Source organism: Nerophis ophidion, linkage group LG18 (assembly GCF_033978795.1).
Source record: "Nerophis ophidion isolate RoL-2023_Sa linkage group LG18, RoL_Noph_v1.0, whole genome shotgun sequence".
In the NCBI taxonomy this organism is placed as follows: domain Eukaryota; kingdom Metazoa; phylum Chordata; class Actinopteri; order Syngnathiformes; family Syngnathidae; genus Nerophis; species Nerophis ophidion.
The window spans coordinates 30216434-30239206 of record NC_084628.1 but is presented as its reverse complement, the minus strand read 5'-3'; the positions used below and the strand labels follow the sequence as shown (position 1 = coordinate 30239206).

Below are 22773 nucleotides of genomic sequence, written 5' to 3'. Positions count from 1 at the left end.
GTGTTGCCAATCAACCTATCCCCAGGGGCATGTCTAAAACTTAAAAAAAAAAAATATACATATATATAAATGGGCATGTCCGTCTGTCATTCCGTCGTGCATTTTTTTTCCTTTAACGGAAGGTTTTATGTAGAGAATAAATGATGAAAAAAAAAACACTTAATTGAACAGTTTAAAAAAGGACAAAACACGAAAAAAATGACATTTAAATTTTGAAACATAGTTTATCTTCAATTTCGACTCTTTAAAATTCAAAATTCAACCGAAAAAAATGAAGAGAAAAACTATCTAATTCGAATCTGTTTGAAAAAACTAAAAAAATAATTTATAGAACATCATTAGTAATTTTTCCTGATTAAGATTAATTTTAGAATTTTGATGACATGTTTTAAATAGGTTAAAATCCAATCTGCACTTTGTTAGAATATATAACAAATTGGATCAAGCTATATTTCTAACAAAGACAAATCATTATTTCTTCTAGATTTTCCAGAACAAAAATTTTAAAATAAATTCAAAATACTTTAAATAAGATTTAAATTTGATTCTACAGATTTTGTAGATTTGCCAGAATAATTTTTAAAAATTTTAATCATAATAAGTATGAAAAAATAATCCACAAATATTCTTCGTCGAAAAAACAGAAGCTAAAATGAAGAATTAAATTAAAATGTATTCATGATTCTTTACAATAATAATCAAAAAATACTTGAACATTGATTTAAATTGTCAGGAAAGAAAAGGAAGGAATTTAAAAGGTAAAAAGGTATGTGTTTAAAACTCCTAAAATCATTTTTAAGGTTGTATTTTTTCTCTAAAATTGTCTTTCTGAAAGTTAAGAAGCAATGTAAAAAAATAAATGAATTCATATAAACATGTGAAGACCAAGTCTTTAAAATATTTTCTAGGATTTTCTAATTCTATTTGAGTTTTGGCTCTCTTAGAATTAAAAATGTCGAGCAAAGCGAGACCAGCTTGCTAGTAAATAAATAACATTTTAAAAATAGAGGCAGTTCACTGGTAAGTGCTGCACTTTGAGCTATTTTTAGAACAGGCCAGCAGGTGACTCATCTGGCCCTTACGGGCTACCTGGTGCCCGCGGGCACCGCGTTGGTGAACCCTAATCTATCATAACGAGCCAGTTTTTAGAACGGCTCTTTGAAAACGTTTTTTTTTTTAATTTAATTGAACAACAAACATACATTTATAATTAATTGAACAGTCCGGGCACTTTCACCAACAAGGAATGAAAACAACAGGAAATACGGATAGAGTATTAAATATCAATAAATAATAACAATACAAAAATGTAATAAAAAAATAAATACATACATACCTAATTTACTTTAAAACAATAACAAGATATCAATTCAAGGGCTTTTGTACTGTTAATCATTCTCCAAGATGTGATTGATAATTGTAAACAACATAGCACGAAATTGCATTATCACTTCCTGTGCATGGCTCAAAAGGTTCCGGTCGGCAACACAGCTGCGAGCATGCTAAACTCCGTTTCGAGCACGCCGCTTGTCCACGCCACTTTACGTGGACGTGTCACTCATTCAAACGCGAAGAAGCACACATAGAACCGTTGTTATGTTTAAAATCACACGTGTTGTTGTTATTAGCTGTAGTTAGCATGTCTCTCCAAGAGTGGGCTGCAGCCCAGCTCGCCGAGCTAGAACTTCTCGGCAGCATGTTCCCCACGCGTGACGAACTGGAGATGCTGGACCAGCTGGCCTTGGCAGAGCTCCGCGATTACGTGGACGGATCCTCGCCACCTCCTTCCTGCAGAGCACAGTTCGTCATCAGGCAGAGGATGCAGGATGTAAGCAAAGTGAAATATAACATATCAATAACCAAGTTGTGACGTCATGTTTCCACTCGTAAGCAAAGTAGAATATAATATGTCAAAAACCTAAGTTGTGATGTCATGTCTCCACTTGTAAGCAAAGTGGAATATAATATGTCAGTAACCTGAGTTATGATGTCATGTTTCCACTCGCAAGCAAAGTGGAGTATAATATGTCTATAACCGAGTTGTAATGTTGTGTTTCCACTCGTAAGCAAAGTTGAATATAATATGTCAAAAACCTAATTGTGATATCATGTAAGCAAAGTGGAATATAATATATCAGTAACCAAGTTGTGATGTAATGTTTCCACTCGTAAGCAAAGTGGAATATAATATGTCAAAAACCTAAATTGTGATGTCATGTCTCCACTTGTAAGAAAAGTGAAATATAATATGTCAGTAACCTGAGTTATGATGTCATGTTTCCAATTGTTTCCACTCGTAAGCAAAGTGGAGTGTAATATGTCTAAAACCGAGTTGTAATGTTGTGTTTCCACTCGTAAGCAAAGTGGAATATAATATGTCAAAACACTTATTGTGATGTCATGTAAGCAAAGTGGAATATAATATATCAGTAACCAAGTTGTAATGTAATGTTTCCACTTGTAAGCAAAGTGGAATATAATATGTCAAAAACCTAAGTTGTGATGTCATGTCTCCACTTGTAAGCAAAGTTGAATATAATATGTCCGTAACCTGAGTTATGATGTCTTGTTTCCACTTGTAAGCAAAGTGGAGTGTAATATGTCTAAAAACGAGTTGTAATGTTGTGTTTCCACTCGTAAGCAAAGTGGAATATAATATGTCAAAAACCTAATTGTGATGTCATGTAAGCAAAGTGGAATATAATATATCAGTAACCAAGTTGTGATGTAATGTTTCCACTCGTAAGCAAAGTGGAATATAATATGTCAATAACCTGGGTTATGATGTCATGTTTCCACTTGTTTGCACTCGTAAGCAAAGTGGAATATAATATGTCAAAAACCCAAGTTGTGATGTCATGTCTACACTTGTAAGCAAGGTGGAATATAATATGTCAGTAACCTGAGTTATGATGTCATGATTCCACTCATAAGCAAAGTGGAGTATAATATGTCTATAACCGAGTTGTAATGTTGTGTTTCCACTCGTAAGAAAAGTGAAATATAATATGTCAAAAACCTAAGTTGTGATGTCATGTCTCCCTCCACTTGTAAGCAAAGTGGAATATAATATGTCAATAACCAAGTTGTGATGTAATGTTTCTACTCGTAAGCAAAGTGGAATACAATATGTTAATAACCTGGGTTATGATGTCATGTTTCCACTCGTAAGCAAAGTGGAATATTAACAAAGTGTCAATAACCAAGTTGTGATGACTTGTATCCACTTGTTTCCATTCGTAAAAAAATTGGAATACAATGTTTCCACTCGTAAGCAAAGATGGAATATAATATGTCAATAACCTGAGTTATGATGTCATGTTTGCACTCGTAAGCAAAGTGTAGTATAATATGTCAATAATGTCATGTTTCCACTCGTAGGCAAGTTGAACTACTGTATATGTCAATAACCGACGTTTTGATGTCATGTTTCCACTTGTAAGCAAAGTGTAATATTATATGTCAATAACATAAGTGGTGGTGTCATGTTTCATTCGTTTCCATTCGTAAGCAAAGTGGAATACAATATGTCAATAACCGAGTTGTGATGTCATGTTTCCACTCGTAAGCAAAGTGGAATATAATATGCCAATAACCTAAGTTGTGATGTCATGTTTTTACTCATAAGCAAAGTGGAATATAATATGTCAATAACCTACGTTGTAATGTCATGTTTCCACTCGTAAGCAAAGTGGAATACAACATGTCAATAACCTACGTTGTGATGTCATGTTTCCACTCGTAAGCAAAGTGGAATATAACATGTCAATAACTAAGTTGTGATGTCATGTTTCCGCTCGTAAGCAAAGTGGAATATAATGTCAATAACCTACGTTGTGATGTCATGTTTCCACTCGTAAGCAAAGTGGAATATAACATGTCAATAACTAAGTTGTGATGTCATGTTTCCACTCGTAAGCAAAGTGGAATATAACATGTCGATAACTAAGTTGTGATGTCATGTTTCCACTCATAAGCAAAGTGAAATATAACATGTCAATAACTAAGTTGTGATGTCATGTTTCCACTCGTAAGCAAAGTGGAATATAACATGTCAATAACCTACGTTGTGATGTCATGTTTCCACTCGTCCCAGATGGATTTCCACATGTCCTGTACTTTCCCGCCACAATATCCCTCCGTGATTCCGGAGATCACTGTCACGTGAGTCATTTTTTTAAGTCAATGGACTGTTTTGTTTTTAATGGGAGAAATATATTCTGGATGTGAATGTGCAATATGTTTTATCTTATTATTATACATTTTTAAATTGAACAACAAACATATATCCATGATGTACACAAAAGGCGAGGCACTTTCAACATAGTCAACAATTTACACAACAGGTGAGCGAATTATGACATAAAAAAAGCAAATACAAAAACAGTATTCAAATAATAATAATAAACAATATGATAAAATACAAAATTCCAAAACACAAACAAGGTCTCACTAAATCACTTTACATTTTATTTAAATAAAGATATCAATTTAAGGGCTTTTGTGCTTTTAATCATTTTCCAAGATTGAATTGATGATTTCAAACCTTTAAGCCAAGTACAAAATGTAGGTTTGACTTTCAGAAATAGAGAAAAAAATGTTCGTTGGAGCATAATAATGTTGACTGTAAATGTACAATACACCAAACATATTTTTACAATCATTTTAGTTACTTTTGTTATTAAATTATTGTAAAAAAATTTACAGAATAGATTATTGACGAATAAATATTGTAGCAAATTTATTGTATGTATTATAATTAGGGCTGTCAAAAATAACAAGTTGACGTATGTGATTAATCACAAAAAATTATTACATTAATCACCTATGTATATTAAAGTTTTTATTTTATTTAAAGTTATTGTAAATTATTTACAGAGTAAGATGAATTGCCAATTATGTAGCAATAAATATCGTTTATTTATTGTATGTATTATAATTAGGGCTGTCAAAAATAACGGGTTGACTCATGTGATTATATCACAAAAAATTATTGCATTAATCATGTATATAGGCATATTGATTTAATTAAAAAATATATTATTATTGTAAATCATTTACATAATTTATCTTACCAAATATATAACAAGAAATATTGTCGTAAATTTATTGCATGTATGATAATTAGGGCTGTCAAAAATAACGAGTTGACCCGTGATTGATCACAAAAAAAATCACAATGTTCACGTATTCAGGCATATTGGTTTAATTACTTTGTTGTTGTTTTTTTTATTTTTGTAAATCATTTACAGAATAATTTGTTCCCAATTATATGACAATAAACATTGTCATATATTTGTTGTATGTGTTATATTTAGGGATGTCAAAAATAACCAGTTAACTTATGTGAGTAATAATAATCACAATAATCCCATGTATAGGCAGATGAATTACTATTTTTTTGTATGTTATTGTATTGTATTGTATAAGTTATTTACAGCATTACATGTATTGCCAAATAAACAACAATAAATATTATTATATATTTGTTGTATTTACTATATTTAGGGCTGTAAAAAATAATCATGTAATTAATCACCAAAATTATCGCGATAATCACATATATGGGCGGATTAATAACTGTGTAAGATATTTACAGAATAAGATATATTGCCAATTATACAGCAATAAACAAAATAGTTTATTTATTTTATGTATTATGACGGCGTGGCGCAGTGGGGAGAGTGGCCATGCGCAACCCGAGCGTCCCTGGTTCAATTCCCACCTAGTACCAACCTCGTCACGTCCGTTGTGTCCTGAGCAAGACACTTCACCCTTGCTCCTGATGGGTGCTGGTTGGCGCCTTGCATGGCAGCTCCCTCCATCAGTGTGTGAATGTGTGTGTGAATGGGTAAATGTGGAAGTAGTGTCAAAGCGCTTTGAGTACCTTGAAGGTAGAAAAGCGCTATACAAGTACAACCCATTTATCATTTATTTATTTATATTTAGGGATGTCAAATAACGAGTTGACATGTGATTAATCACAAAAAAAATCGCATTATTTAAATATATGGGTATATTGATTTAATCGTTTTTTGTTTTTATTCTTGTAAATCAATTTCAGAATAATATGTTTCCAAATATATAGCAATAAACATTGTAGTTTATTTATTGTATGTATTATAATTAGGGCTGTCAAAAATAACCAGTTAATTTATGGGATTAATCACAATAATGATCAAAATAATCACATATATAGGCAGATTAATTACTTTTTGTGTATGTTATTGTAAATTCTTTACAGAATTAGATGTATTGCCAAGTAAACAACAATAAATATAATACATTTTGTTGTATGTACTATATTTAGGGCTGTCAAAAATAAAGTTAACTCATGTGATTAATCCCCAAAATTATCGCGATAATCACATATATAGGCAGATTGATTACTATTTTTGTGAGTTATTTACAGAATAAGATATATTGCCAATTATACAGCAATAAACATAATAGTTTATTTATTTTATATATTATATTTAGGGCTGTGGAAAATGACGAGTTGACTCGTGATTAATCACAAAAAATATATTAAATAATTATATTAATATTAAATATTAATCAGGTATATGGGTATATTGATATAAGAGTTTTTTTATTATTTTTGTAAATCTTTTTCAGAATAATATGTTTCCAAACACATAACAATAAACATTATAGTTTATTTATTGTATGCGTTATGATTATGGCTGTCAGAAATAACCAGTTAACTTACTGTATGTGATTAATCAGAAAAATGATCACAATAACATATATAAGCAGATTAATTACTATTTGTGTAAATTATTTACAGAATAAGATATCTTGCCAATTATATTGCAATAAACATTATAGTATATTTATTGTATGTCTTATAATTAGGGCTGTCAAAAATAATAAATTGACTCATGTGATTAATCAAAAAATACACATTGTGCAGTGCAGTAGTATTTGGGTTCGTGTTCGATGCCTTGCAGAGATGTGTCAGAGTTATTTGTTGACGAAACCCAAGATGCAGAGATGGAGGCAAGCATGGAGTGAGCAAACATGATTTTAATATAAATACTAAGACAAAACCAAACAAAGGGTTCAAACCAAAAGCGCGCACGTGGGCGGATAAAAAACAAAAGGCCTTTAGCATAGAAGCTAACAAGAAACAAAAAAGAACTTTAGCATGGAAGCTAGAGGATAACAAACAGAAAAACTGGAAATAGCTATGGCTAACAAAAACAGCTTACTGCTACGACGACCAGGACAAGATGTAGCACGACAGGTAATAGCTGAAATCAAAATGACACGAAAAGAGCGACATGTGGCAACGACAATACAAATGACAATACAATACATCCAGCCACTGACACAAGACAAAGAGGGTACAAATAGGAGCGGGCTGATTGGCAACAGGTGTGACCAGGTGCCAATCAGCCACAGCTGAGGAGGAACACAGCACTCAGAAAACAAGACAGGAAGCTGACAAAATAAGAGCACTAGACAGGAACTAAAGACAGGAGATACTAAACACAGAGGAAACAGACAAATGCAGAAGAAAACTAAAGCATAGACAAACTGTCAGGGGAAAGCCTGACAAGATGTCTTGAATTAAAAGAGGAGGTGTGCGATGCTGTGATCCCAGGTGACACCTTGTACTGGCCTCAGGTCTCCTGGACTGGGCCGAGCCCAGCAGACCCGGCTGCAAGCCGGACTGAGGGCGTACCTGACGGAGGTGTGCCTGGGGGAAGTCTGCGTGCTGTCGGCGGCCGACTGGCTGAGAGACAACCTGCGGGCCTTCCTGAGCGAGACGGCCTCGCCGGCGCCTCCCGAGAGCCACGCCAGCCCGCCGCGGGAGGCTTTCAGTCGACTGTGGATCTACAGCCACCACATTTATAACAGCACCAAGAGGAAGAACATTCTGGAGTGGGCCAAGGAGCTCGGCCTGACCGGGTTCAGCATGCCAGGGAAGCCCGGCATTGTTTGTGTGGAAGGAGCACAGTCGGCCTGCGAGGACTTCTGGTCCAGGTAACTCCTCTTCAAACCTTCATCACTGCACTACAAAGTCTTTTTCCCACTACAGAGTGTATAAGCCACACCCATTACAGACTATAAGTTGCAGATATTTACATTGTGAAATGAGTTATTTACACATAAATGTTTATTTACATACCTTAATTGTTTCCAAACGCTGTCTGCAACCTGGCAGTAAAATGGCTGACCAAACAAAACAGAAGTTATGGTCATGAACCCACGAGCTGTGGAAGCTAGCTCTCCAATCAACTAAACAGACTCAATAACTCCACGATGACGTTTTGGTGCAAGCGAAACAATGCAAAAAGAATGTCGTATGTCAAAAGGCCTACTGAAACCCACTACTACCGACCACGCAGTCTGATAGTTTATATATCAATGATGAAATATTAACATTGCAACACATGCCAATACGACCTTTTTAGTTTACTAAATTGCAATTTTAAATATCGCACTGAAATATCCTGCTGAAACGTCTCGGTATGATGACATTTTGTCCCAGCATCGTTCTGTGATGCTGAATCTTTTGCAATTTGTTCAATGGAGACATCAAAGAAGAAAGATGTAGGTAGGAAGCAGTGTATTGCGGCCGGCTCTAGCAACACAAACACAGCCGGTGTTTTATTGTTTACATTCCCGAAAGATGACAGTCAAGCTTTACTATGGAACAGAGATGTCAAGCGAACGCGGTTGGATTGGACCACACACACAAAGTACAGTGTATTATGCAGCGATCATTTCGAAAGATAGTGTTTCGAAGAGGGTCCCTTGCGAAGGGCAGAGATGGGCATCGCCACCACCCGTCGACTGGTGTTGAAGAAAGGTGCGGGGCCGACCTTCAGGTTGTACAGGTACGACCATATAATCTCACTAAAACACTAGTACACACAATAAGCAGATAAGGGATTTTCCAGAATTATCCTAGTAAATGTGTCTAATAACATCTGAATCGCTCCCACTGCCCTCTTGTCTTTTTTTTCTTGTTCTAATCCTTCACTCTCACTTTCCTCATCCACAAATCTTTCATCCTCGCTCAAATTAAATGGGGGAATCGTCGCTTTCTCGGTCCGAATCGCTTTCGCTGCTAGTGGCTATGATTATAAACAATGTGAGGATGTGAGGAGCTCCACAACCCGTGACATCACGCGCACATCGTCTGCTACTTGTGGTACAGGCAAGGCTTTTTTATTAGCGTCCAAAAGTTGCAAACTTTATCGTTGATGTTCTCTACTAAATCCTTTCAGCAAAAATCTAGTAATATCGCGAAATGATCAAGTATGACACAAAGAATGGACCTGGTATCCCCATTTAAATAAGAAAATTTCATTTCAGTAGGCCTTTAAATAGTACTAACAACGACACTCTTAAACGCGTTAGCATATTAGCTAATGCTAATGAAGCTGGTGTCAGTACATTAGGATAGCACATACAAATATGCATGAAAATACTCTGAAAGACATCGCACAGGGGACGCTTTAGTAAGTAAGAATTGTTTTAGTTATATTTTAAAACTTAGAAACGTTGTTTGGAGTGATGAATGAAGAATCCATATGAGTAAAAACGCTATGGACGGCGAAAAGACAGAACGGCACTTTTACTTCCCGTTCAAAGTTCCCTAAAACAGAAGGGCAATGCAGCACCTGAAATGTGCAAACTCGTCCAAAAGATGGTGCCGTAGCACAAACAATAATACACTTATGAAGTGTCTTTGTTTTTTGTTTTTTTCAAAAACTATTTGTATTATGGTCGCCAGCAAAGAAAAATCCATATATTAGCCGCACCTGACTATAAGTCGCAGATATATACATTGTGAAATTAATTATTTACACAGAAATATTTATTTACATACCTTAAATCTTTCTAAACGGTGTCCGTAACCAGGCAGTAAAATAGCTGATCGAACAAAACAGAAGTCATGGTCAAGGACCCACTAGCTGCGCAAGCCAGCTCTGCAATCAACTTAACAGACTCAATAACTCCACGGTGACGGTTTGGTGAATTTACTGAGGAATTTGTGAAAGTAAAACAATAAAAAAAGAATGCAGTTGTAAGTTAATAATAGTAACACAGACTACCGTAAACCTGATAGCATATTAGCTAATGCTAACAATGATTTATAAGATAACGCATATAAATATGCATGTAAACACTCCTACAGACATCACACATGGTAAGGTTTAGTAAGTAAGAATTGTTTTGGTTATATTGTTAAACTTACAAACGTTGCTTGGAGTGATGAATGAAGAACCCATATGAGTAGGAACGCTATGGACGGCTAGACCAGTGGTTCTCAACCTTTTTTCAGTGATTTACCCCCTGTGAAAATTTTTTTAATTTAAGTACCCCCTAATCAGAGCAAAGCTTTTTTGGTCAAAAAAAGAGATAAAGAAGTAAAATACAGCACTATGTCATCAGTTTCTGATTTATTCAATTGTATAACAGTGCAAACTATTAGGAAAAAAAAAAGATATAAAAATAACTAAACACTTGTTGAAAAATAAACAAGTGATTCAATTATAAATAAAGATTTCTACACATACAAGTAATCATCAACTTAAAGTGCCCTCTTTTGAGATTGCAATAGAGATCCATCTGGATTCATCAACTTCATTCTAAACATTTCTCCACAAAAAAAGAAATATTTAACATCAATATTTATGGAACATGTCCACAAAAAATCTAGCTGTCAACACCGAATATTGTGTTGTATTTCTTTTCACAGATTATGAACTTACATTCATATTTTGTTGAAGTATTAGTCAATAATTATATTCATAAAGGATTTTTGAATTGTTGCTATCTTTAGAATTTAAAAAAAAGAATCTCACATACCCCTTGGCATACCTTCAAGTACCCCCAGGGAGAACCACTAGGCTAGACGACTGTAGAAAAAAAAAAAAGCACTGCTGATAAATGTAAGGGTCCTGCAGTTTGCAAAATTGTCCAAAAGATGGTGCCAGAGCACTATCAATAAAACACCCTGTGATGTTTGTTTTGCGTTTGTAAGTTTTGTAAAAACTATTATGGCCGTCAGCAAAGGAAAATCCATAAATTATCCGCTCTGTCTAATAAGCCGCAGGGTTCAAAGCGTTGGAAAAAAATAGTGGCTTATAGTCTGTAATTTAGGGTATTTACTCATGAGTATCAAAAAATCTGACACCACGTCTTACCGTGTTCTCAGAGTCAAGGTTCTGACCTGGAAGCGGATCGCGATACGACACAGAGAAGACGTGTCCCCGAGTGACGAGGGCGCCCTGCCAAGCGTGGACTCCCTGCGCAAGTTCTCAGGCTTCCAGGAGGCCGTGTTTGACCCCCGCGGGCCCCGAGGCAACCACATGGACCTGGGCCTGCTCTACCAGTTCTTGCAGGAGAGAGGCTGCTGCCACGTCTTCCAAATGTACTTTGGCGTAGAAGGCAGGTAGAAATTTCCTTTGGACTTTTTGAAGCAACTCCAGTCCAGAGGCCTCCAAAGTGAATAATCAAAACATGCGGCGCCCATATTGGTATTTTTCATTTTCAAAACCAATACAATATACAGATTTTTTTAACTTCAGTGCCTCCCTTTACGTTTGGTCCCGGCGACCTGGAAGGGTCTCAGTCATAAAAACGTACAAAATATATATTTATATTTTTTTATTGAAGGCTTAAATCTATGGATCAACATCAGTTTTATCTGTCAATGTAAAGTTATCATTTTTAAGTTTTGTGCCCTTTTTTGTCAAAGAAAACTTGCATATTACTGGTCTAAGCGCTGGGGATGCCGTGCCGGCACAAAGATGAAGGAGCAGAGAGGAACAATTTCCCTTGTAGATCAATAAAGTTTGTCTCAGTCTAAATCTAATACTATTATTATTACATATGTTTTACAGTCATTTATTTCAGACCCATATCACAGAAGAAAAAACCTGCTACAATTATTAAAAAAAAAGAAATACAAGCAAAAAAATGCAAATAAAATGAATAAAAATTGTATAAAAAACAATCCACAATGTTCAAAGTCCAGTATGTTGCTTGCCAATGGTTCCACAGACTTGCCCCCATTAAATTGGTCAAAAATTAAATTTATATTATTCATTATTATTTTTTGAGCAATGAAATTCTTGGGGATCCAAAAGGTTACCACTCATAAAAGTGTTTATGTTTATTTTTACTCAATGCTTAATTCTGTGGATCAGTTTTATCTTTTAATGTAAAGTTATTATTTTTAAGTTATGTGCCCTTTTTGTCAAAGATTATATTATTATTATATAATATAATAATTTTTTTCAGATCCATATCACAGAAAAAAACAAACAATAAAAACTAAAGAAATCCAAGCAAAAATTTAATAAATAAAATGTATACAAATGTTATGAAAATAAAACAGAACTGCAGAAAATATGCAATATTTTGCACCCCAAAAATGTTTTAGTGGAATATTTTATATGAAGTAATTGGAGCTTTAAATTGGTCAATAATTAACCTTTATTTTATTCATTATTATTTTTTGAGCAATGAAATTTTGGGGGATCCAAAAGGTTGCCACTCATAAGTGTTAAAAATAAGTTGGTTTTTTTTAAACATTTTTATTCAATGCTTAAATCTATAGATCAGTTTTATCTTTCAATGTAAAGTTATTATTTTTAAGTTATGTGCCCTTTTCGTCAAAGATTATATTATTATTACACAATATAGTCATTTATTTCAAACCTATATCACAGGAAAAAAAAAGATAAAAACAAAAGAAATACAAGCAAAAACATAAAAATAAAATGAATAAAAATGTTATAAAAACAAAGCAGAACTGCACAAAATATGCAATATTTTGCCCCCCAAAAATGTTTAAGTGGAATATTTGATATGAAGTCATTGGAGCATTAATTAACATTAATTTTTTTCATTGTTATTTTTTGATTAATGAAATTCTTGGGGATCCAAACGGTTGCCACTCATAAAAGTGTTAAAAATAAGTATTTTTTAAAACATTTTTATTCAACGCTTAAATCTATAGATTAGTTTTATCTGTCAATGTAAAGTTATTATTTTTAAGTTATGTGCCCTTTTTGTCAAAGATTATATTATTATGATATAATATAATAATTTATTTCAGATCCATATCACAGAAAAAAAAAACCAATAAAAACAAAAGAAATACAAGCAAAAAATGAATCAATAAAATGGATACAAATGTTATGAAAATAAAACAGAACTGCAGAAAATATGCAATAATTTGCCCTCCAAAAATGTTTAAGTGGAATATTTGATATGAAGTCATTGGAGCATTAAATTGGTCAATAATTAACATTGATTTTATTCATTATTATTTTTTCAGCAATTACATTTTGGGGATTTATATTTTTATTCAATACTTAAATCTATAGATCAACATCAGTTTTATCTCTCAATGTAAAGTTATTATTTTTAAGTGATGTGCCCTTTTTTTTCAAAGATTATATCATTTATATTGTATACCCATCCATACATCCATTTCTACCGCTTTTCCCATTTGGGGTCGCTGGAGCTTATCTCAGCTGTATTCGGACGGAAGGTGGCGTACACCCTGGACAAGTTGCCACCTCATCACAGATTATAGTCATTTATATTAGACCTATATCACAGAAAAAAAACATACTACAAGGATCTTCTCATTGGCTCTCATCGAAGGCGGACACCGCCCTTCCCTCTCCCCGATCTCTCCTTCTTGTCTTGTCTTAACTTTCTTGGTGCACTGCTCTCCAAATCTAAACAATGGAACTAATTGACTGGCCTCTCAAGGAAATGGACAATATCTTGGGTTTGGGGGAACCTGCCTGTTGACAGATTCTCGGGAAAAGTGGAGTGCCCTGTGCCTGCCGACTTTTCAGTGAAGATCTCCACCTATTGGGAATGATGACAACAGGACATTTGCTGATTGGAGTAAGCGTTGCTCTGGTTTTTCCACAAACCGGAAAATGCTGGCAGACTTCAAAGAACCCCAAGTGATTGGATGATGCGGGCAGAACTGTGGACACTTTGTGATCTGGATCACATCGGACCTGAAGGATGAATTTGAGGACCAGTAATAGACAATATCAATTGTATTTTTACTGACATACAAAACATTCTAACTTGGATTGTTTCCCTGGGTTCCAGATTCTCCTGAAGGAAGACACAACAAACTCCCTTCTTGTCTCTCATTGACACACACCTCTTGTTGTTGACTTTGGACTGACTGGCGGCTGCAAAAACACCAAGGTCGCTTAACAGAGACACGCTGCATGCCTATAAACACACACATCGAGGCTGGGCAGCATTTGAACAGCAGCAACCTGCCTCTGTAGCCCCTACTGCATCCTCTCTGTTGCAATTCTTGTGGATTCTATGTAACATGTTTATGTGTGCTTATTGCTATTGAGGTTTTTTCTTCTTCTTGGCCTCAGTCTGGACCCCCTCCCCAGGAGCCCAGTCTGAGACTAAACTTTTTTTTTACTCAGCACGTTTTCCTTTTCCCCACCTTTCTGAGGGTCGCCGGAAGTTGACTGAGTGGAATATTTGATATGAAGTAATTGGAACATTAAATAGGTCAATAATTAACATTGGTTGCATTCATTATTATGTATGCAAAAGCACACTTAATCTCCTGATCAATGTAAGATTGATCTGACAATTATACATTTTTATTATTTTTTTGTTTTTTGGGGGAGTTTGTTTGATGCCCTTTTTGTTAAAGAAAACTTTTATTTTATTTGGCAAAATATGCAATATTTTCCCTGCAAAATATTTCAAAGTAGAATATTTGATGTGAAGTAATTGTAACATTGCATATGTAAATTATTCATAAAAAATATTGATTTTGATTCGTTATTATGTTTTGAGCAACGACAGTAAAAAAATTTTTTACTAAAACCATACCAAATTGATTGTACAGATATGGTGTTGTTTCTGCTGGGCAAGTATGCCTGACGCGCCTCCTACAGCGCCTTGGGTCAGCTGCAGGGTCATCAGCCGGGGACCACCGCTCATTGGAGTTTCGCTCTCTTTAACCCCGGAACGCCTCCTGGTGGCGAAGCGGTGGCAGGGACGTCTCCCTGCCACCCCCTGCAGCTGACCCATCTTATTGCCTCGACCCCCAGTACTTATCCCTCCTCCTCAGCCACAACCAGAAACTTCCCTTTTCTGCTTCCTCAGCAAGGGCCTTTGTTTCCCTTTGGAGTTTAGCCCCAGTTAATCCCACACCTCGGAGCAGCCTTATGGTTGATGTACCGACGAAGCCCAGACAGCCTACTTCCACAGGGTAGATGGTAGTGGACCAGCCTGCCTCTGCACTCAGCAGCCAGATCTGCATACTTGGCTGCTTTGCGCTCGTAGGCTGACTGGATTCCCTCCTCCCAGGGGATGGTAAGCTCTACCAGCATGGCAGACTTGGTAACAGCAGACCACAGCACAATGTCTGGGCGGAGTGAAGTGGTGGTGATCTCACGGGGGAATTGGAGCTGTTTGCCAATGTCAGCCCTCATACTCCAGTCCCTTGCCAGAGAGAGGACACTGCGGGGGCCTCTTCGGCTGGTGTCTCCTTTGCATTCCCCTGGCCTCACAAACATGACAGGACGTTGCTTGGCTATGGGTTGGCTGTTGGCCTCTCGTCTACTACTCTCCAGGATTTCTGCCAGTTTTATCAGGACTTGATCATGCCGCCATCTGAAGCGACACTCAGCTCGATCTTGCAACCTGATAGCAAGTGCTGCAGGCTGGCGTTGGGCGCACCACACAGGGGACAGCTCTAATAATTGTAACATTGCATATGTCAATAATTCATAAAAATATTGATTTTGATTCGTTATGTTTTGAGCAATGACAGTAAAATATTGTTTTACAAAAATCATACCAAAAAGGCCTACTCTCATAAAAGTGCTAAAAATAAGTCATACATTTATTTTTTACTTTCAATACTTAATCTCTAGTTAACTTTGAAACTATCTGTCAATTATTGTTTTTTATTATTTTTTAAAAATATGTTTTGTGTTTGTTTGTTGCCCTTTTTGTCAGAGGAAACTTAGTTTTTTATTGCAAACACACAAAATATGCAATGTTATTATCCCTGCAAAATATTTCAAAGTGAAATATTTGATGTGAAGTAATTAAAACATTAGATGGGTCAATAATTCATAGCATTTATTTTATTCAATATTATTTTTGAGCAATGCCAGTTAAAAAAAATACTAATATCCTACTCAAAAGGCCCACACTCATAAAAGTGTTAAATATAAGTCCCACATTTATTTTTGACTTTCAATAGTTGATCTCTCGATCAAATCCAGATCTATCTGTCAATTATACATTTGTATTATTTTTTGGTTTTTTGGGGGAGGTTGTTTTTTTGATGCCTTTTTTTTTATTTAAATTTGGCAAACATAAAATATTCAATATTTTCCCTGCAAAATATTTCAAAGTAGAATACTTGATGTCAAGTAATTGTAACATTACATAAGTCAATTCCTAAAATATTGATTTTGATTCATTATTATTTCTTGAGGAATGACAGTAAAAAAAATAAAAATACAAAAATCCTACCAAAAAGATACACTCATAAAAGTGCTAAAAATATATATATTTTATTAGATTTAATACTTAATCTTTTTTTAACTTTTTTAATATATTTAGTGTTTGTTTTTTGCCCTTTTTGTCAAAGGAAACTTAGTTTTTTATTGCAAACACACAAAATATGCAATGTTCCATCCATTTTCTACCGCTTATTCCCTTTTGGGGTCGTGGGGGGCGCTGGCGCCTATCTCAGCTACAATCGGGCGATTGCAATGTTATCCCTGCAAAATATTTCAAAGTGAAATATTTGATGTGAAGTAATAAAAACATTAAATGGGTCAGTAATTCATAGCATTTATTTTGTTCAATATTATTTTTTGAGCAATGCCAGTTAAAAAAAAAATACAAAAATTCTACCCAAAAGGCCCACACTCACAAAAGTGTTAAAAGATAAGTCACACATTTATTTTTCACTTTCAATAGTTAATTTCTCGATCAACTTCAGATCTATCTTTCAATTTTACATTTGTATTATTTTTTTGTTTTTTTGGGGTTTTTTTTCTTTCATGCCTTTTTTTCAACAATTTTTTTTTTGGTTTGTTTAATTTGGCAAACACAAAATATGCAATATTTTCCTTGCAAAATATTTCAAAATAGAATATTTGATGTCAAGTAGTTGTAACATTACATATTTCAATAATTCATAAAAAATATTGATTTTGATTCATTATTATTTCTTGAGCAATGACAGTAAAAAAATAAAAATACAAAAATCCTACCAAAAAGGTACACTCATACAGTAAAAGTGCTAAAAATAAATTGTAATTTTTTTTTTAACTTTCAATACTTAATCTCTTGTTAACTTTTTAAATATATTTGTGTTTGTTTGATGCCCTTTTTGTCAAAGTTTTTTATTGCAAACAAAATATGCAATATTTTCCCTCCAAAATATTTAAAAGTGGAATAATTCATGTAAAGTAATTACAACATTAAATAAGTCAATAATTCATAACATTTATTTTATTCAATATTTTTTGAGCAATGCCAGTTAAAAAAATAATATATTCCTACCAGAAAGGGTCCCACTCATAAAAGTGTTAAACATAAGTCATACATTTATTTTATACTTTTGATACTTAATCCCAAGATTAACTTCAGATCGATCTGTCAATTATACGTTTTAATTTTTTCGAAATATTTGTTTGGTTTGTTTGTATGTTTAATGCCCTTTTTCTCAAAGAAAACTTTTTTTTCTTTTAAATGGCAAACACACAAAATATGCAATATTTTCCCAACAAAGTGGAATATTTGATGTGAAGTAATTGGAACAATAATTCATAACATTGATGTTATTCATTACTATTTGTTGAGTAATGGCAGTTTTAAGGATAAAGTATTTCCAGGTTGTGGTGTTGTAGTGGCCGGGTGACAACCACAGCAATGACACAAAGAGGTGTGTACTGTGATCTACAAACATTTTACTAAAAGTGACTTTATTATATCATCTTGTTAAAAACATATTCCGAAGGTTATGTTATGCTCCATGAAAATATTCAATTTATTATTAATAATCCTGATTCGTAGAAAACCCATACAATAATATATTGGGGAGTTTTTCAAAAGAAAAAAAACAGCCTGCATCGCAGCTTTGTCTTATTAGAATCAACATTGTAACTTTTGCTCGCTATATTTCCCCCTTTTCCTCTTTCATTTTCTTTTTTTGTGTGAAGTATTTTTTGGAATGTGCTGTTAAAAAAACAAATGGCCTAATTCCTGGAATTTAGTTGTTCACTCCAGTCAGATCTGGATTTACCCAAATACCACGCACTAAACAGCGTGTACTATTAGCGAGCGTGTTTGCGTGTGATTTACTAAGACCGTGTGTACAATTGAAAAGTGGTGCGGACTGCCTTATTTGAGTGAGGATTTTTTTACCTCATATTTCTACTATCTCATAATTTTGCTGTTTTTATTTCCTAATTAAAACATGTTTTATCTCACAACTACGACTTTTTCCTTATAATTATGACTTTTTATCCCAATTATTTGGTCCCATAATTATGACTATCCAATAAGTATGACTTTTTATATCTTAATTTTGAATTGCTTATCTCATAATTTTGATTTAAGCAACTCATAATTTTGATTTGGCTTCACGGTGGCAGAGGGGTTAGTGCGTCTGCCTCACAATACGAAGTTCTTGCAGTCCTGGGTTCAAATCCAGGCTCGGGATCTTTCTGTGTGGAGTTTGCATGTTCTCCCCGTGAATGCGTGGGTTCCCTCCGGGTACTCCGGCTTCCTCCCACCTCCAAAGACATGCACCTGGGGATAGGTTGATTGGCGACACTAAATTGGCCCTAGTGTGTGAATGTGAGTGTGAATGTTGTCTGTCTATCTGTGTTGGCCCTGCGATGAGGTGGCGACTTGTCCAGGGTGTACCCCGCCTTCTGCCCGATTGTAGCTGAGATAGGCGCCAGCGCCCCCCGCGACCCCGAAAGGGAATAAGCGGTAGAAGATGGATGGATGGATGGATGGATAATTTTGATTTTTTAAAATCTCATTATTATGACTTTTTTCTTATTGTAATTGTTATCATAATTTTGACATTTTAGCTCATGATCATATTTTTTAATCTCATAATTTCGATATTTTTTCTCATAATCAAGATTGTATCTCACAAATATGACTGTCTCATAATTATGATTTTTTAACCTCATAATTTCGACTTTATCTCATAAACATGACCATCGCATAATGAAGGCGTTTTATTTTTTTTAAATATCATTTTTAGACATTTTTTTATAATTTTGATTTTCTAATAAATGTCATTTTTTAATGTCATAATTATGACTTTTATGTCATAATTATTAGTTGTGTCACATAATTATGGCTATCTAGTAATTATGATTTTTTATTTCTTAATTCAGAATTTCTTATCTCATAATTTCGATTATCTCATATTTCGACAAGTTTATAATTTTTATGTTTTTATTTCCTAATTTTAAATGGTTTATCTCATAATTACAACTTTTCATTTTATAATTTCGACATTTTATCTCAACTATATTTCTTCGATTTTTTTCCGCTCACAATCGGGATTTTATCTCACAAATATAATATTTTTTTTACATCATAATTTCGAATTGTATCTCATAAATATGACCATCGCATAATGAAGACTTTATCTCATAATTATCATTTTTTAACCACATTTTTCAACTTTTTTTTTAATTTCGATTTTCTAATCTCATATTTGTGATTTCTTTTAAAATATAATTATGACTTTTTATTTCATAATTATTATTTGTGTCACATTATTATGGCTATCCAATAATTATAACTTTGTAGTTCTTAAATTTGAACTTATCTCATAATTTCGATTTTTTTTATCTCATATTTTGACTTTATCTCATAATTGTTTGTTTTTATTTCCTAATTTACATTATCTCATAATTACGACTTTTTCCTTATAAATGTGACTTTTTATCTCATAATTTCGTAATTTTATCTCATAATCATATATTTATCTCATAATATCGATTTTCCCCAAATCATATTTTATTTCATAACTTCAATTGTTTTTATCTCATAATTCGAATGATATCTAATAATTTAGATTTTTTTTATCTAATGTCCCGTTTTTATCTCATAAATTAGATGTTTTTATTTCCTAATTTATATATTATACAATTTATTTTTTTAATCTAATAATTACATTTTTAATTTCATAGTTTTGATTTTTTTTTCATCTTATAAGTATGACTTCATCTCATTATTCGAATTTTATCTCATCATTTTAATTTCTTAATCTCATCATTTCAATTTTTTTATCTCATAAAAATATGATTATTTTTTATGACATTATCATGACCTACCATTGGGGCATTTTTTAAGGGCCTGAATCATCCGTCCATCCATCCATTTCCTACCGCTTATTCCCTTTTGGGCTCGGGGGGCACTGGCGCCTATTTCATTGATTGAGTGATACTTTTATTAGTAGATTGCACAGTTCAGTACATATTCCGCACAATATCTTAGCTACAATCGGGCGGAAGGTGGTTTACACCCTGGACAAGTCGCCACCTCAGCACAGGACCAACACAGATAGACAGACAACATTCACACTCACATTCACACACTAGGGCCAATTTAGTGTTGCCAATCAACTATCTAATAAACCTAATTAAGTCGTGACCGTGGAACCTTTACGATGCAACCATCTGCCGGACGTCTTTAGAGACAGACCAGAATTTGGTCCGACAGTGATTTTCTTCCGCACAGATTCAAACAACCATTTCATTGTTGTTTTAAATGAGTATGACAATCTCATAATTCGAATTTTATCTCATAATTTCAATTTTCTAATCTCAAAATTGTGATTTTTTTTAAATGTCATAATTATGACTTTTTATTTCATAATTATTATTTGTGTCACATAATTATAGCTATCTAATAATTACGACATTGTATTTCTTACATTTGAATGTATTTATCTCATATTTTTGAGTTTTTGTAATCTCATATTTCGACTTTATCTCATAAATTTGATGATTTTATTTCCTAATTTACAATTTTTTAATCTCATAATTACGATTTTTTCCTTATAGTTATGACTATTTATCTCATAAATTCGACATATTTCCCATTATTATATTTTTTAATCTCATAATTTTGATTGTTTTTATTTTATAAGTATGACTATCTCATAATTTGAATTTGATCTCATGATTACGATTTTTTTTTAAATCTCATATTTCGACTTTATGTCATAATTTTGATGTTTTTATTTCCTCATTTACATTTTTTATCTCATAATTACGATTTTTCTTATTGTTATGACTTTTTATCTCATAACTTTGACATATTTCTCATAATTATAATTTTTAATCTCATAATTTTGATTGTATTTTATTTTATAAGTATGACTATCTCATAATTCGAATTTACCGTATTTCCTTGAATTTCCGCCTGGGGCGCTAATTCATTTGAAACCTCTTCTCACTCCTGCGCTTACCAAAGGCATGCGGTAAAAGTAAGCATGCGCTAATTATTTTAAAACCTCTTCTCACTCCGGCACATACCAAAGGCACGCAGTAAAAAATTGAGTGTGATGTAAACTTGGACCTTAAATCCTACAGAATAGCTCTTAATCTTCTTCCCTTTATGCGATTTCAAATTACCGGTATTGAAATCAGCCTCCTCCATTTTGAAAATGATGACAGGGGAAGTGTCACTCGTGACGTCACGAGTTTGACCAGGCGGTAATACTAAGCATGCGCTAATTATTTTGCGAAGCGAGTTTGACCCGGCAGTAATTCAAGGCAGGCGCATACTATATGCCCTGCGGCATTTCAAGGAAATACGGTAATTTCGTAATTCCTTTTTTTTTTAATCTCATATTTCGACTTTATCTCATAATTTGGATGTTTTATTTAAAATGTTTGTATCTTATAAATATTACTATTCCTCATCATTCTAATAATTTAGATATATATTTTTTTATCTCCTAAATATGACTTTTCATGTCATAATCATTGACTTACCATTTAAGGCAGGGGTGTCAAACTCAAATATAAAGTGGGCCAAAATTTAAAACCGAACAAAGCCGCGGGCCGAGGTTGAACAAATGAACCTTTTAATAGGGACCCAAACAAGTTTTGCATTGAATATTGAAAAAGCAAGGCTTATATAACTTTATAGTGACATACAAAATCGAGTTTCAAATAATAATAATAATTAAAAAATATCAATGGCATATCAAATAAAATTGAAATAAAAATTGAATGCCTCTTTTCGGCGGTGGGGTTGAGGTGGACGGGGTTTGGTGATAGCAGGGGTGTATATTGTAGCGTCCCGGAAGAGTTAGTGCTGCAAGGTGTTCTGGGTATTTGTTCTGTTGTGTTTATGTTGGGTTACGGTGCAGATGTTCTCCCAAAATGTGTCATTCTTGTTTGGTGTGGGTTCACAGTGTGGTGCATATTTGTAAGAGTGTTAAAGTTATTTATACGGCCACCCTCAGTGTGACCTGTATGGCTGTTGACCAAGTATGCCTTCATTCACTTGTGTGTGTGTATAAGCCGCATATATTATGTGACTGGGCCGGCACGCTGTTTGTATGGAGGAAAAGCGGACGTGGAGACAGGTTATAGAGAACGCCAAAGGCAGTGCCTTTAAAGCCCACCCCAAATATTATTGTCCCGGATGAAATTTGGGAGGGGCACTGAACTTCGGGAGTCTCCCGGGAAAATCGGGAGGGTTGGCAAGTAAGAGTGTTAG

At 34.0% G+C, this 22773-nt stretch overlaps 1 protein-coding gene across 1 annotated transcript; it reads left to right on the top strand.

Moving 5' to 3' along the window:
- The first annotated feature begins 1453 nt into the window (after positions 1-1453).
- Positions 1454-12750, top strand: LOC133537097 (RWD domain-containing protein 2B-like). Its single transcript, XM_061877959.1, has 4 exons — positions 1454-1828; positions 4097-4164; positions 7633-7992; positions 11180-12750. Exons 1-4 carry the CDS (start codon positions 1640-1642, stop codon positions 11418-11420), a joined length of 858 nt encoding a protein of 285 aa, XP_061733943.1. The 5' UTR covers positions 1454-1639; the 3' UTR covers positions 11421-12750.
- Positions 12751-22773: the final 10023 nt, after the last annotated feature.